The sequence below is a fragment of the Nyctereutes procyonoides genome, unplaced genomic scaffold (assembly GCF_905146905.1).
Source record: "Nyctereutes procyonoides isolate TBG_1078 unplaced genomic scaffold, NYPRO_anot_genome, whole genome shotgun sequence".
Lineage (NCBI taxonomy): Eukaryota > Metazoa > Chordata > Mammalia > Carnivora > Canidae > Nyctereutes > Nyctereutes procyonoides.
The window spans coordinates 9001890-9019831 of NW_026575040.1; the positions used below are offsets into that span (position 1 = coordinate 9001890).

Sequence of the window (17942 nt, forward strand, 5' to 3'; positions counted from 1 at the left end):
ATCATACTATTTCTAAAAAATTCTATGTATCTTTTTTCATTTTAATATTATTTGTGCCCTCTCTATTTTTAAATTTCAGTTTTATTGAGGTATAACTGACACATAATTGACATATAAAAACTATAATATATTTAGAGTGTACATTATGGGGGTTGATATATGTATGTAGAGTGGAAGGATTCCCTCCCATCTAGTTAATTAACACATCCATCATCTCACTTATCTTTTTTTTAAAATTAATGGAACATTTAAGTTCTACTCTCTTAGCAAGTGTCAATTATGCAATATATCATTATCGACTCTAGTCACCATGCCTTACATTAGATCTTCAGACATTATTCATTTTATAGCTGAAAATTCATACCCTTTTTACCAACCTCTACCCACCTCTCAGTCCTTGGCAATCATTTTTCTACTGTTCCTATAAATTTGACTTTTTAAAAAATTCCACATATGAGTGATACCATGCAGCATTTAGTCTTTCTCTGACTGGCTTATTTCACTCAGCATAACACCCTCCAGATTCATCCATGTTGTTGCAAATGGCAGGATTTCCTTCTTTTTAAAAGATGAACACTATATATATATATATATATATATATATATATATATATACACTATATATATATAGAAATACATATTTCTATATATATTTGTGTTATATATATGTGTGTGTGTATATATCACATTTCCTTTTTCCATTCATCCATCTACAGACATGTAAATAGTGTCCACACTTAGCTATTATGAATAGTGCTGCAGTGAACATGGGAGTACAGATATCTCTTGAGATAATGATTTTGTTTCCTTTATACCCCAAAAGTGGGATTGCTGATCAGATGGTAGTTCTATTTTTAATTTCCGGAGAAACTTCCATATTATTTTCCCTAGTAGCTTTACTAGTTTACATTTTCACCAACAGTACACAATGATTCCCTTTTCTCCACCACCTGCTAGCCTTTGTTCTCTTGTCTTTTCGATGATAGCCCTTCTGACAGGTGTGAGGTGATAGCTCATTGTGGTTGTGATTTGCATTTCCCTGATAATTAGTGATGTTGAGCACCTTTGCATGTCCCTGTTGGCCCTTTGTTCATCTTCTTTGGAAAAATGTCTGTTCAGGTCCTTTTCTGATTTTTAAATTGGGTTATTTGGTTTTTTTGTTTGTTTGTTTTGCTCTTTTGTTTTGTTTTGTTTTTGGGCTATTGAGTTGTATGAGTTTCTTAATATATTTTGTATATTAACCCTTTATTGGATTTGTGGGTTGCAAATATTTTATCCCATTCCAAAAGCTAACTTTTTATTTTGTTGGTGGTTTCTTTTGCCATGCAGAAGCATTTTAGTTTGATGTAGGCTCCTTTTTTATTTTGGCTTTTGTTGCCTTTGCTTTTGGTTTCAAATTCAAAAAATCATTGAGCTTATCCCTGTGCTTTCTTCTAGGAGTTTTATGGTTTCAGGAATTATGTTGAGGTCTTTAATCCATTTTGAATTAATTTTTGTGTATGATACAAGATCGTGGTCCAGTTTCATTCTTTTTACCATTGCTGTCCAGTTTTCCCAATACCATTTACTGATGAAATTATCCTTTTCCCATTATATATTCTTGGATCCTTTGTTGAAACAGTAATTAATTGACCATAAAAACATAGTTTTATTTCTGGATTCTCTATTCTGTTCTATTCATCTATGTATCTGTTTTTAATGCCACTACCATTCTGTTTTGATTATCAAAGCTTTGTAATATAGTTTGGAATCAAGAAATGTGGTATCTCCAGTTTTCTTCTTTTTCAAGATTGTTTTCCCTAGTTAGGGTTTTTTGTGGTTCCACATAAATATCAGGATTGTTTCTTCTATTTTTATTTTAAAAATGCCATTGGAATTTAATAGGGGTTGCACCAAGTCTATAGTTTGCTTTGAGTGGTATGGCCTTTTAACAAAATTAATTCTTCTGATTCATGAACATGGAATATGTTTCCATTTATTTGTGTTCTCTTCAGTTTCCTTCATCAGTGTTTTATAGTTTTCAGTATATAGGTCTTTCATTTGCTTGGTTAAACTTATTCCTAAGTATTTTACTTATGCTATTGTAAAGGAGATTATTTTTTTAATTTCTCTTTCTGACAGTTCCATTTTAGTGTATAGAAATGCAATTAATTTTTGTGTTGGTTTTGTATCCTACAGCTTTACTGAGTTCATTTATTACTTCTAAGCACTTTTTGGTGGTGTCCTTAAGGTTTTCTATACAGAATATGTCGTTTGCAGCGATAATTTTACTTCTTCCTTTCTGTTTTTTATTTCTTTTTCTTGCCTTATTGCTCTGGCTAGGACTTCTAGAACTATGTTGAATAAAAGTGGCAAGACTGGACATCCTTGTCTTGTTCCTGATCTTAGAGAAAAAACTTCTAGCTTTTTGTCATTGAGTATAATGTTAGCTTTTATTATGTTGAAGTGAATTTCTTCTATATACAATTTATTGAGAGTTTTTCTTGTGAAAGGATACTGAATTTTGTCAAATGCTTTTTCTGTATCCATTGAGATGATCATATGATTTTTATCCTTCATTTTGTTAATGTGATATATTACCTTTATTGATTTACATATGTTGAATCATCCTTGTATCCAGGAATAAATCTCACTTGATCATGGTGTATGGTTCTTTAAATGTGTTGTAAAATGAGTTTGCTAATATTTTATTAATGATTTTTTGAATCTTTGTTTATCGGGAATGTTGGCCTGTAATTTTCTTTTCTTGTCTGCTTTGGTCTGAGGATAATGCTGGACTTACAAAATGAGTCTGGAAATGCCTCTATTCTGTTTGTTTTTAAGGAATTTGAGAAGGATTGGCAAAATTTTTTCTTTAAATGCTTGATAGAATTCACCAGTGAAGCCTTTCTTTATGGGGAAGTTTTTGATTATTCATTCAATCTCCTTACTAGTAATTGGTCTCTTCAGATTTTCTATTTCTTCATGATTCAAACTTTGTAAATTTATGTTTCTAGAAATCTATCCATTTCTTCTAAGCTATCTAAATCTCGGTATATAATTGTTCATAGTAATTTGTCTTTTTTTAAAAGACTATTTATTTGAGAGACAGAGACAGCGAGCATGAGTAGGAGGAAGGGCGAAAGGAGAGGGAAGGGGAGGAGCAGACTCCCCACTGAGTACAGAGCTGGGTATGGAGCTGGAACCCAGGACCCTGAGATCATGACCTAAGCCGAACTCAGATACTTAACCAACTGAGCCACATAGGCACCCCCACTCATAGTGATTTCTTATGATCCTTAGTATTTCTGCATTATCATCACTTGTAATGTCTCCACTTTCATTTCTGATTTTATTTGAGCCTTCTCTTTTTTTTCTTAGTTTGTCTAGCTAGAGGTTTGTCAGTTTTGTTTATCTTTTCAAAAAACCACCTCTTCATTTTATTGATATTTTCTTTTATCTTTCTAGTCTCTGTTTATTTCCACTCTGATCTTTGTTATTTCCTTCCTTATAAATTTGAGCTTAGTATATTCTTCTTTTTCTAGTTCTTTAAGGTGTTAAGTTAGGTTGCTTATTTGAGATCTTTCTGTTTCCTTAGCGTAGGTGTTTATTGCTTAAGCTTCTCTCTTAGAACTGTTTTTTTTTTTTTTTTTTTTGCATCCCATAGGTGATGTTGTGTTTCAATTTTTGTCTCAAGATTTTTTTTTACTGCCTTTTGATTTCTTCTTGACCCATTGATTGTTCAGGAGCATGTTGTTTAAGCAGCACATATTTGTGAATTTTCCAGTTTTTCTCTTATAACTGATTTCTAGTTTCATACCATTCTGATTAGAAAAGATGCATGGTATGATTTCAATTATCTTAAATATATTAAGACTTGTTTTAATTTGTATTTCCCTAGTAACTAATTATGTTTAGCATGCTTTCACTTACCTATCTACCATCATATATCTTCTTTGGTAACATTTTGTTCTAATCTTTTGTCTGTTAGGTTATTGAGTTGCTTGTTTTCTTATTGAATTTCAAGAGTTCTTTATATCTTCTGGACAAAAATTATTTAATATATTTCAATATGTTTTGAAATATGAATTCCCAGTCTGTAGCTTTTCTTTTCATTTTCTTAATATTGTCTTTCAAAGAGTAGAAGTTTTAAATTTTGGTGAAGTCCAATATGCTATTTTTTTACTATTATGGATTTGTGATATTTAAGAAATCTTTCACTAATCCAAGGAAATAAAAATTTCCCCCTTTCATTTTCTTCTAAAAGTTCTTAGTTTTAGACTTTCCATTTAGTTCTATGATCCATCTTGAGTAAACTTTTATACATGCTGTATGGTATGGGTGAAATGTCTCTATATATCTATCTTCCATTGTTCTAGCACCATTTATTGAAAAGACTATCCTTTCTCCATTGAATTGCCTTTGTGTCCTTGTTGAAAATCAATCGATCATGTATGTATAGATCGACTCCTGAACTCTCTTTGCTGCTCAATGGATCTCTGTATTTATCCTTTTGCTACTACCACACTGTCCCAATAATTATAACTTTATACTAACTCAGATAACATGAATCCTCCAATGATACTCTCCTTTTTCAGAATTATTTTGGCTATTGTACCATCTTTGCTTTTCCATATAAATTTTAGAATTGGCTTGTCAATTTCTACAAAAAATTCTATTGATCTTGATTTGGATTGCATTGAGTTTATAGACAACTTTGGGATGATTAACATAACAATATTGAGTCTTCTAATCCATAAACATGGATTACCTTTCCATTTATTTAGGTCTTATTTGAAAATTTTTTCATTAGCGTTTTGGAGTTTTTAGCATATAGATCTTACACATTTTTTTTGTTTTATTCCTAAGTATTTAATTATTTTGTGTCATTTTAGTGACATTGTTTTTGTTGTTGTTGTTTTAAGTAGAGTGTACACTGAATGTGGGGCTCAAATTCATGACCCTGAGATCAAGAGTTGCATGAGCTCTTTTGACTGAGCCAGCCAGGCACCCTGGCATTGTTTTTTAAAATTCAATTTCCAATTGTTCATTTCTACTATATAGAAATTCAGTTAATTTTTACATATTAATCTGTTATCCTGAAACCATGCTAAACTCTTATTTATTCTATTGTTTTTTTGTAGATATTTCAAATTTTCTATGTAGTAATCATTCTATTTATAAAAACAGAGAGTTTAATTTCTTTACTTTCTATTCTTTTTTCTTTCTTTCTTCTTTCTTTCTTTCTTTCTTTCTTTCTTTCTTTCTTTCTTTCTTTCTTTCTTTCTTTCTTTTTCTTTTTTTTTTCCTAATTGTATTGGCTAGGACCTTCCATACAATGTTGAATAGCTGTGGTAAGAGTGGACATTCTTGCCTTGTTCCCGATCTTATAGAGAAAGCAGTTGGTCTCTCACTATTAAGTATGATTTCAGCTGTAGATGCCTTATATCAGGCTGAGAAAGATCCCTTATATTTTTAGTTTGCTTTAGTCTTTAAAAAATGTATTGTTGTTTAATGGATGTTGAATTTTATTTTTTATGTATTAAGATGGAGATGGTGATATGGTTCTTCTTCAGTTTATTGATATGATGATTTACATTGATTTTTTTTAATGTTGAAACAGTCTTGCATTCTTAGGATAAACCCTACATGGTCATGGCATATTATTATTTTTTTATAATGTGGGATTCAATTTGCTAATCTTTTGTGGAGGATTTTTATATCTGTTTTTCATAAAGAGTAACAGAGTGTGGTTTTCTTGTCTTCTAATGTCGTCTGGTTGTGGTATCAGGGTGATGCTGACTTCATAAAAATGGTCTGAGGAGTGTTTTCTCTTATTCTATTTTCTAGAAGAATTTGTGTAGAATTGACAATATTTCTTTCTTAATTATTTGGTAGAACTCACCAGGGATGCCATCTGGAACTAGTGTTTTCTTTCTTAGAAAGTTTTTAAGTACAAATTAAATTACCTTAATAGATATAGGACTAATTAGATCATCTGTTTTTTCTTGAGTGAGCTTTGATAGTATCTGTCTTTTTTTTTAAGATTTTATTTATTTATTCATGAGAGACAGAGAGAGAGAGAGAGAGAGAGAGAGAGGCAGAGACATAGGCAGAGGGAGAAGCAGGCTCCATGCAGGGAGCCCGATGTGGGACTCGATCCCGGGTCTCCAGGATCACATCCTGGGCCAAAGGCAGCACTAAACTGCTGGGCCACCAGGGCTTCCCGATAATATCTGTCTTTTAAGAGTTTTTCAATTAGTCTGAGTTTTCCAGTTTATGGTCATAAAGCTATTTATGTTCTCATATCATCCTTTAAATGTCTATATTATTTGTAATGATGTCTCCCTTTCATTTGTGGTATTGGTTATTTGTGTCTTCTCTCTTTTTATCTTTGATAGTCTTTTGTTAGGCTAGAGGTTTACAAATTTTGTTGATATTTTCCAAGAAACATATTTTGGTTTCAGTAAATTTCTCTATTTTTATCTATTTTAAATTTCATTGCCTTTTATTTTCATTTCTATTATTTCTTTCTTCTTGCTTTTGGTATAATTTGCTTTTCTTTTTCTAGTTTCTTAAAGTTGGGGCTTAGATAATTAATTTGAGATCTTACTTTCTAATATAAATATCTAATGCTATAATTTTCTATATAAATACTATTTTAGCTGCATTCTATAAATTTTTATATGTTGTGTTACTTTTCATTCAATTAAAAATATTTTTAAATATCCTTGTAATTTCCACTTTGACCAATGGGTTATTTAAAAGTATGTTCTTTAATTTGCAAGTATTTGGGAATTTTTTGAGATAGTTTTCTCTAATTCATTTCTGGTTTAACTACGTTATGGTGAGAGAACATATTTTGTATAATTTACGTTAAGTTCATTAAAATATTTTTTATGGTCCAGAATATGGTCTCTTTTGCTGAATGATCTATGTGCATTTGAAATGAATGAGCAAGCATTCTGCTATTTGTTTTAATTCCTTAGATGTGTTAAAATAGGTTGATAATGTTCAAGTCATCTATATTGTTATTGATTTTTGCTTCAAGTATTTTGAATCTCTATTGTTAGGTACATACACAGTTAGGATTGTTATTTCTTTTTGCTGGATTTTTCCTTGTATCACTGATATCCCTCTTTATCCTTGCCAGTGTGTCTTGTTCATCTGATATTAATGGAGGCAATCTAGATTTTTTTGATTATTTTTTGCATGGTGTATCTTTTCCTGTCTATCTCCTTTTTATTAATTTTAAATTTATATTTAATTGATGCCTTTTCCAACCATTTATTTTTTATATTTAAAAAAAAACAAACTTTAAATTTGGACTAATCTTAGATGTACAGGAAAGTTGCTGTACACCCTCATTCAATTTCCCCTAATGTTAATATCTTTCATTACCACAGTACAGTTGTCAAAACAAGAAACCATCATTTGTATATTACTATTAACTAAATCCCAGTCTTCATTCAGATATCACTAAGTTTTTACACTGTCCTTTTACTGCTCCAAGATCGAACAGGATATCACAGTGTATTAAGCTATCATGTCTTCTTAGTCTCTTCTGGTCTGTGACAGTTTCTCAGTCTTTCCTTATTTTTCATGTTCTTAATAGTTTTAAGGAGTATTAGTCAATATTTTATAGAATTTTCTCATTTTGGATTTATCTGATATCTTTCTCATGGTTAGAGTAGGGTATGGGGTTTTCGGCAGAATACCACAGAGGTGAAGTACCCTCTTTATCACATCGTATCAGAGGACATAGGCTATCAACATGGCATCACTGGTGCTATTAACCATGATCATTTGGTTGAGGCAGGGTTTGTCAAGTTTCTGAACTGTATATTTTCTATTTCCCCCCTTTTTATACTCTGTTGTTTGGATATGAATCTATTAATCTGGTTCACATTCAGCTTTATTCAAAGTAGCCCCAGACAGGAAACAAACCACATCATATCCTTCAATAAGTGAATGGTTTAAATCTGTACTACAGTCATATTATGGAGTACTAGTCAGCAATAACAAGAAACAAACCATTGATATAAGCAACAAACTGGACAAATTATGTTGAGTGACAAGAGCCAATTCCAAAAGGTTACACACTGCGTGCATCCATTTATTTAACATATTTGAAATGATCAAATTATAGAAATGGAGAGCAGACTATTGTTGGCAGGGATTGTTGAAGGGGTGTGGGTGGGAGAGGAGTGTGTGTGGCTATCAAAGGACAACATGAGGTATTCTCCTGGTGAAGAAAATATCCTATATCTTAGCTGTGCCAATATTGCACTACAGTTTTGCCATACATTATTATTAAGAGTGCAAGAGATCTCTCCATATTATTTCTTACAACTCTATGTGAATCTACAATGATCTCAAAGTCAAACATTCAATTATAAAAGGATACCAGGGATCCCTGGGTGGCGCAGCGGTTTGGCGCCTGCCTTTGGCCCAGGGCGCGATCCTGGAGACCCGGGATCGAATCCCATATCGGGCTCCCGGTGCATGGAGCCTGCTTCTCCCTCTGCCTGTGTCTCTGCCTCTCTCTCTCTGTGACTATCATAAAATAAAAATAAAATTAAAAAAAATAAAAAAAATAAAAAATAAAAATAAATAAAAGGATACCAGTAGGAGAATGAAATGCCAAACCACAGACTAGGAAAAATTATTTGCAATACATATAACTGATAAAAGATTAGAATCCAGAATGTATAAATGTTTTCTATAAGAAAAAGCAAGAAAATCCATTAAAAATAGGTTAAAGTCCTAAATCACCTTTTAAAAGAGGATACTCAAATGATGAATACACTTATCCAAAAAAACTGCTCAAGTTTATTCATCATCAGGGAAGTGACGATTAAACCCACAAAGAGATACCACGACAAACTCATCAGGATGGCTAAAATTTAAAAAGAAATAAAACTGAAATAAAATGTTGAGAAAGATATATATTATCTGGAATTCACATGTACTGCTAGTAGGAAAATAAATCAGCATAACCACCTTGGAAAATCACTTGGCAATATCTATTAAATCTGAGCATATGTATACTCTATGACGAAGCAATTCTACTTTTTGATATGTTTCCGGCAGAAATGCATATATATGTGCATTGAAAGACAAGTATGAGAATGTTCATAGTACTTTATTCCTAATGGCCCTATACTATAAACCATGAAATTCCCATCAACAGTAGAATGGATAAAAAATTGGGGCACATTCATACATAATTCATTCATACATTTATACATATTTATCCTTAATGTCTCTCTTTCCCTCCTATCCACCAGCCAGTCATCATGGCTCCACCTCCAAAATTCTACCTGACTTTTTTCACTTCTCTTTATATCCTCTGACACCTCCTCAAATCCACTGTTATTTCTCAACTAGTTTACAGAAATAGCCTTGAACTAGTCTTCTTGCTTCCACTTTTGCTTCCTCCCCTATGATTCATTATCTGTAAAGCAGTCAGAATGATCTTATTACAATATAAATCAGATCACCTCATCCTCTTATTTAAACCTTTCAGTGGGTTCTTATTATACTTGATTGAATCCAACTCTTCATCATGATTTGAAAGGCTGCCATGCTGGTTCTGCTATAGTCAAAGATATTTACAGAGAAAGATCCTAAAATACACAGAGTGGTTTAAACAAATTAAGAGTTTAAGAGTTTATTTCTCTCACATACAAGAGTTGAAAAGAAGACAGTCCCAGGTTGGCAGGGCAGCTCTGCCAGACTCAGAGATGCAACATGGAGTTCTACCTCACAGGTAGCTCTCATGTGCTTGCCCATCACATCTACATCCCAGCTAGCCAGAGAGGAGAAAGGAAAGGTAGAGACCATGCTCCCTTTCTCTTACAGATTCAGCTCAAAGTTTCCCTTCCCACTTCCACTTCCATCCTCTTTGTCCAGAATCTGGTCACAGGACACACCTAGTTGAAAGGAAGCCTGGGAAATGTCTTTAGCTAAGCTGACATGTGCCCATCTATGACTCCATTACTGTGGAAGTAGGAATGAATGAATATTGAGGACAACTCATAGTCTCTGCTCCATCCAAGTCATCATTCCCATCTACTTTTCCAACCTCATTTCCTCCCTCTTCTCCCTGGATTTTGGTTCTCTAGCTAGACCAGCCTTGTTCATCCCCTCCTTAGTCCTTAGGCCCTTATATCTGTACTGACCTGTATCTGAAATGCTTTTCTCTAGATCTTTACATGACTGACTTCTTCTGATCATTTCTACCTCAACTCAAGCCTCATATATCTTCTGAGAGGCATTCCCTAACCCTTCAGTCATAAGCAAAGTAACCACCTCCTTACCACTCTCTCATTCATGTTGTTTTATTTCTAACACCTACCACTAGTTTAAATTCTCATTTACTCACTTGCTTATTATCTGTTTCTCCCACTGGAATATAAACACCATGGGGGCAGAAATGTTGTCTGACTTATTCTTTGTTGGATCCCCAGCACTTAAATGCTACCTTTGATAAAGCAAGCATTCAGCAAATACTTGTTGAACAGATGAGTCCATTTAGCTCAAACTCCCTCATTTTGTAATGGGGAAAGCTGGAGCCCAGAGAAAGTAAATGGCTTGCCTGGGCTTCTGCAAGTAGTTAGTAGATTCCCAGGTTGGTGCTTTTTTTGAACACACTATTTCATCCAGCCTCTTCTTTGAAGTCTATTATCTCACCCCTCCACAGCTGTGCCTTTGAACACCTGTAGCACTAGACTTTAACATCCATTTGGTTTCTATGCTATGCTTCTTTGTATTATTATTTATCTTTTTTCTGTCTTGTTTTCCCAACTGAGCTGCAGGCCCCTTGAAAATACCAACCTTCTAACATACAGACAACAACAGGCTGTGTGTAGGTGTTTGACAAAGAGACTAAAGTTACTTTATTCAGTCAAGTGAAACTCAGAACCATTACAGCTTTCATCTTGCCCTATCATTGAAGATAAAAGTTGGATACTGGAAGACTAGATTTTGGTGAGAAGTAATTCTTACATATCCCCAGCTAAGCATGTAGGCAAGACTGTCTTACCGGCAGTTGGAATCTTATGTGCTTCATCCAAATTATGCAGAGGGGCTGCTCTTGGTATAATGGGTGGGTTCTGAAAGGTAATCCTTGCTGTTGGTGGAATCAGCCCTCGTTCTATCATACTCAAAATCCCTGAAAAGGAAGGTTAGAAGAATATGATTTTAACTCCAAGCATTTCTTTTCTTTTTTTTTTTTTAGGATTTTATTTATTTATTCATGAGAGACACAGAGAGAGAGGCAGAGACACAGGCAGAGGGAGAAGCAGGCTCCCTGTGGGGATCCGGATATGGGACTAGATCCCAGGTGTCCAGGACCACACCCTGGGCTGAAGGCAGTGCTAAACCACTGAGCCACCCAGGCTGCCCAACTCCAAGCATTTCTACAAAGTCTGAGCTCCATGAATTTCACAGGTAAAACTTACTCTAGTCATCTTCTTATTTGTGAGAGCACATCTAGTGCTTTAATCCTTTGCACGAAGAAACCACTGTTGTGCACATTCATTTAAGTCTAATATTATAACCCAAGATAAAATGGCATTTCCAATAGTGCTATTATAAAATAAACTTGTATTAAGATAATTTCATTTTAAGGTAGAAATATAACTTCAGTGCAAACTAAAACATCTTTATACCTAACATTTTCAATGATCAATAACATTGTTACTCTTTTTAAAATGCAGAGGAATCAAGTCCACGGTCTTCATAACCAAGGAGAGGTTTTGTTCTGAAAGAAAGAAAATCTGTGTGCTTACAACTATTCTTCTATTGTTACAAGTCATATTTTATAAAAGAAAGTGATTTTTAGGGGTACCTGGGTGGCTTAGTTAAGCAGCTGACTTTTGATTTCAGCTCAGGTCATGATCTTATTAGGGTCGTGATCTCAGGGTCATGATATCGAGCCCTGTGTTGGGCTCCACGCTGGGTGCAAAGCCTGCTTGAGATTCTCTCTTACCCTCTCCCTCTGCCCCTCATGCCCCATTCTCTCAATCTCGCTCTCTCTAAAAAAAACAAAGAAAAAAAAGAGAATTATTTTTAGATATTTCTCATGTCACCAGAAGACATGATTGCCCACATAGGTGAATTTAGTGTAACTAGTCAACATGGATAGTCTTAATTCACCTAATTTATAATTCCTAGAACTCATACTATGTCAGCATGGCTGGAACCAGGGCTTTTGAAGGACAGGAGACTATTAAATAAATAAACAAATAAATGGATCAATGAATAACTGAGCAAAGCCTTCTGGTGGGGCAATGTGTTCATTTAGGTGGGTCTATTGTATTGAAGCCAGAAACTCAGAAACACAGGGAAGATGTGAAATAAACTTGTAATAGGGCTTCAGCTTCTTATTGCTCTTATGTACTAGGAAGGAAAGTAAGGAACTCTGGGTCTCAAGGAAATCCTTGTCTGCAAGCTGTGTACCAAGCTAGACTAAGTTGAAGAAATTGGCCCAAATCCTAAGGGGAACAGATACTGTTTCTGTTTGTCTTAGGACCTCGATGACAATGTATGTTCTATCAAGGATGCTAAAGTCTAGTGTTCTAGGAATTCAGAGAAATGATCACTAGGGGATTAGGGAGTTCAAGAAGGCTTCACTCGTAAAACAATGATTCCAAAGAAAAACCTCCTTCAGTTTGCTTACTGCAGAATCACTTCAGAGGGAGAACTTCTTATTAAAAATGAAGACTCTTGGGTCCTCTCCTTGGCCTTTCCAAACTTCTGAGACTAGGGTCTGGGAATCTGTATTATTGAGGCCTCCAGGACATACTTAATGCTCCCTGAAGCTTGAAAACCAGTAGAATTGGAGCCCAGTAATCTACATTTTAAAGTAAGTACTCCAGGTCAATCTTTTGTACTTTTAAAATTTAAGAACTGTTCATTATCATTATGCCCCTTTTGAAATTAGGACTTCAGGTTTTAATTTTTCTAACAATGGATTTAACTACCTTAAAATGGTAAGGGTAATTCTTTGTCCTCATAAATATTTTCCACCTTTAAATATCAAATCCCATTTCTAAGAAGTATGCCCAACTTGCAGATGGGAAAAACAGAGCTCCTTTTAATTCAGTATATTTTCATTACTGAACTCAGAATCTCAAGGAATGTGAGCATGATTTTGACCTTTGCTTTAATATTGGTTGGAGCAATTCACTTAATTCTAGATAAACACATGTGTATACATTTACTGTTGGGAGGAAAAAGTTAAGACTTTGGGATAAACACAGGAGGCTGAGTATCATTTCATTGAAATGCTGGAATCTGTGGAGATGATCTGACTCTATAATCACCTTTGTTTTTGATGAGACTATTATAATTCTCTAGGGATTAAGGTTAATTTATAGAAAACTGAAAGTAGTGCAAGTTTCTTGTTTTATACGCATGCAAAGAAACTCTGTCACACAGAGCAATGATGCTTCCACCCCCCAAAAAAAAGCCAGTTGTTTGTCCATTTGCAAATTTAGTTCAGTATTCTTGATTTGTAAAGGTGTCTGTTGTTTGGATTCTCCTTGGAATCATAACATCTTACTGATACCCTCATTTAATCAATGAGTTAAATAAAATCTCTGATGTGTTCATTTTATAGTTGTATAAGAGTTATGGTTTTACTCTAAAATATATATATACCCTTTAATAATTTTGGATATCTCAACAAGATGAGCAGAACATTCACCTGAAATTGCCAGAAATGATGCTCTGCACAGGAAACCAAGTCCAGGCATGTGTTTTCTTAACACCCCCAGGTGAATTAAAAGTGGCAATAAAACTTTATTGATTGTTTTTCTAATTTTGGCATTACTGTATTATTCCTATTAATTTTTTGTTTTTCTTTTTGGTTCATGTATGGCTAAGTTATTCCTTATTGGTAGCTACAGTGACTGGGAATTTGGCAATCTCCATAAGTGGATTAGAGTCTTATAGACATCTAATTCCATGTTGAATCAGGGACAATAGAGAATATAGTTTGTTAGTCTTTTGTCCACTTGTGTATTTTGAGCTCAAATCAACTAGGAATGTCATGCCACAAAGAAGGTGGCATCTGGACAAGTAAGTGTGTTTCTGTGTTTATCTTTCATCCATAGCTAAAATTGTAGAGTTGAAGCTATGAGCTCTGCCTGTATCTGTATGTGTATGTGTCCATAATTCAGAAAAGCCTTTATCTTTCATTGTGAATATAGAATATTTTCTTGTCTCTAGATGGTATTAATAAATTAGATTGTAAAGTCTCAAATTAAAGGAGCTCTGTTCTGGCTGACTTACAGAAAGAAATAAGTGCTTATATAAATTGAATATTCTTTAAAAATAGACCTGCCCTACGACCCAGCAATTGCACTGTTAGGGATTTACCCCAAAGATTCAGATGCAATGAAACACCGGGACACCTGCACCCCAATGTTTCTAGCAGCCATGTCCACAATAGCCAAACTGTGGAAGGAGCCTCGGTGCCCATCGAAAGATGAATGGATAAAGAAGATGTGGTTTATGTATACAATGGAATATTACTCAGCCATTAGAAACGACAAATACCCACCATTTGCTTCAACGTGGATGGAACTGGAGGGTATTATGCTGAGTGAAGTAAGTCAATCGGAGAAGGACAAACAGTGTATGTTCTCATTCATTTGGGGAATATGAATAATAGTGAAAGGGAATATAAGGGAAGGGAGAAGAAATGTGTGGGAAATATCAGAAAGGGACACAGAACATAAAGACTCCTAACTCTGGGAAATGAACTAGGGGTGGTGGAGGGGGAGGAGGGCGGGGGGTGGGGGTGAATGGGGGACGGGCACTGAGGGGGACACTTGATGGGATGAGCACTGGGTGTTATTCTGTATGTTGGTAAATTGAACACCAATAAAAATTAATTTATTAAAAAATAAATAAATTGAATATTCTTAATTGAATTTTCTTAAGATTTTTAGGAAATAAGGAGATTAAACTTCTAATACTTTTAAATGTGTTCCCCCTCATCTCTCAAATTCAGAAACTCTCATTGAGTCTCTTTGCTTTTCATGGCAATATAGTTATTTGCATAGTTTCAATAAAAATCTATTCTCCTTTTACTAAGCTATAATTGGAAAAATCGCTTATGTAACCAAGACCTTATCTGGAATTTCATATTTAAGAATGAATACTTATTAATCACGAATGACAAGTGTCTTTTAAAGAACTAAGGTTGACTTTATGTAGCCAATGCTTACAAATCCTTCCAAAAAAACTGGCCTGGTACATGGCTTTATAGGGTTTCCATTCTTGCAGGTGGTAGAAAGGTCATGTCCTGGCAGGCCCAAGAACCTTGGGATATTAGGATATTTGGAATGCCTCTAGAAAAGAGGAATATACCCAAATTTATAGATCCTGTAGTTGAAATGTGGTAGGCAGAGTTCCTTGGGCTTGATTTTCTATCCTTAGGATAGCAAGTAATAGAAGATTTTAAAAGTTCAGTCTGAGATTCCTTATGAAAACTTCCTGTAGAGCAAACTTAAGGTGGCCTGTTCTTGCCGCACTGTGTAAATAATCAGGAGAAACCTAATGAGACCAGCCTTATTTTTAAAAAATTTTTTGGAGATCATTTTAATCCAGGTGGTGGAAGACTATAAGAATTTTTTTTTTTTAAGTTTTGGAATAAGCAAGAGATTACTGGATATCTTTGGAATGGAATGCTGGAGCCCTCAGGGATTACCTGAACCTAGTCTTTGTTTGAGCTATTTCACAACTCTAGAGATTAAGGTTATTTTGTATAAAAACAAAAACAAAAACAAACAAAAAAAAACCTGACACTAATACAAATAATTCTTATCTACAGACTTGAAAATAAATTCCATCTGGTGAAAGGACATTCCTCCTTCCCATAGAAATGTCAATTTTGCATCTATTTGCACATTTATTTATATTATTTATTTATATTTATATTCCTGCTCTACAAATGTCTGTTCTTTAGATTCTCTTTTATAACAGTTGTGACATCTTATAGATCTTTCTCTCTCTCTTTTAGAGAAAGATTTATTTATTTATTTGAAGGAGAGAGAGCGAGTATAAGTGGGGGGAGGGGCAGAGGGAGAGAGTCTTCAAGCAGATTCCCTGTTGAACTTGGAACCCAACCTGAGTCTTGATCTTAAGACCCAAGAGATCATGACCTGAGCCAAAACCAAGAGTCGTATCCTTAACTGATTGAGCCACTCAGATACCCCTACAGATCTCTCTTTTAATTGACAAGTTAAATAAATAAAATCTTTGACATGTGTTCATTTTATGTTTGTATGGCATCCATAATTTTACCTGTTTTGGGAAATTATCCCTTAACACCATTGTCTCATTAAACTTTCATAACACTTTTACTTTCCAGTTGAATGAATTAGGGATTAGATGTTCATTCATTCAACCGATATTTGTTAATTGCTTGTTATGTGGCAGGAACTATTCTGGAGGCTGGGGGTGCAGTGGTGAGCCAGAGAGAACTCATGGAGCCTCATGTTCAAAGACATGAAATAAACTCACAATAAATATATAATTACAAATTATAATCATCTATGAAGGAAAAGACAGATGCTTAAGGAAGTGACTTTTCTGGACAGAAAGAGACACTTGAGAAGGCCCATCTGAAAATGTGCTTGGCCTAGTGAGAAGCAGAGGATAAGCTCATATGGCAGAGGGTAGAGGAAACAGCAGAGACTGAAGGGAAGGCAGGTCAGGTCTGCCTTGTTTGTAGAGTTTGGAGTTGATTAATCAATCGCAACCAGAGAACAACTTGTCTAAGGTCACACTCAGCCTGAAAGTTTGGTTTGGGTACTGTGAGACATATATTCTTAACCATTAAAAAAAAAAAAAGAGTTTGTTTTCTTTTTTGGATGTAGCAAGGTAACTGGAGAAAAAGTCAGGAAGTTTGTCCTGCATTTTCCAAAACAACTCTCTCTTCTGGGTGTTGTCAGTCCTTTACCTCTTGCTGGACTTGTGTGAACCTGAGATGACAGTTAAGGGCATTGGAAACATGTAAAATTCTAGACACTGTATTTACATTTCTGTGGCTTGTGCTTTCCTGATGCTTCTATTACCTTGCACAGTACCAGACACATGGTGAGTACTCAATAAATATATGTTGATTAATTGGCTGATTAAATACAAATATTATGGTAGGCCATCTGTTCTCTGGTGGATAATTGAGGGATGAAAATGATTTTTTTTTCTGGGTCAAGTTGCCATGGTTCTAGATTAACCTTTGTTTTGCATCAGTTTTTTTCATTATGTCTATTGCTAAGGTAGATATTGATTGATTGATGCATTCATTCACTATTTCATTCATCTTAATTTGATCCAGGAAGAATGTAAGATGTTATTAAAGCAAGAATTCTGCTGGAGTCATTCCACAGTCGCAGGGAGTAAAGATGTAAACTAAGTAAAATCATATGTCACAAAGATTTCTGAACAATATGGTTTATAACTAGAAAAAGTAATAGTTATAGTCGTGAGCTTCACACACTAAGGAGCTTTTAATGATGCTGGGTTCTCTTGAGTTCTGCTATTTCTCCAGCAGCAGGTCAGTAAAAAGAGCAGACAAGATGGAGAACTTTAAATCTCCAAGGACCAAGAGAACCTTTGGGAAGCAACTCTAGGTCCAAACTATTCCAGACAACAGATAGAAAGTGAGATGGGAATAATTAAAGACTATCTCCCTTGGTTATATTTGAGATACAAAAGGGAATCCACTTACGCATTTTTCAACTCTTCAGCCAATTAAATTAAGTAGCAGGGAGAAGTAGAGAGGGTGATACAACATTCAGTCCTTAGTAATTTACTTACTCTTTCATTTACTTATTCATTCAACCAACATGGCTCTGGACACTGGGGATACTGGGATGAAGATGATATGACCTTTTGTTTAAAAACTAGAAATCCACTGGTTTCCTGAACAGTAGAATTTAAAT

At 34.5% G+C, this 17942-nt stretch overlaps 1 protein-coding gene across 5 annotated transcripts in view; it reads right to left on the reverse strand.

Annotated features, from left to right (window-relative positions):
• Positions 1 to 17942, reverse strand: part of IQCH (IQ motif containing H) — a 200814-nt gene that overhangs the window by 119863 nt on the left and 63009 nt on the right. For 4 of the 5 annotated variants that reach the window (XM_055319894.1, XM_055319893.1, XM_055319892.1 and 1 more), the window contains exon 1: positions 11027 to 11144. In XM_055319894.1, the coding sequence (XP_055175869.1) occupies positions 11027 to 11144 (118 nt within the window). Of the gene's footprint in view, positions 1 to 11026; positions 11156 to 17942 lie in introns of those variants that run through there. The other variant, XM_055319891.1, reaches the window with a different exon arrangement.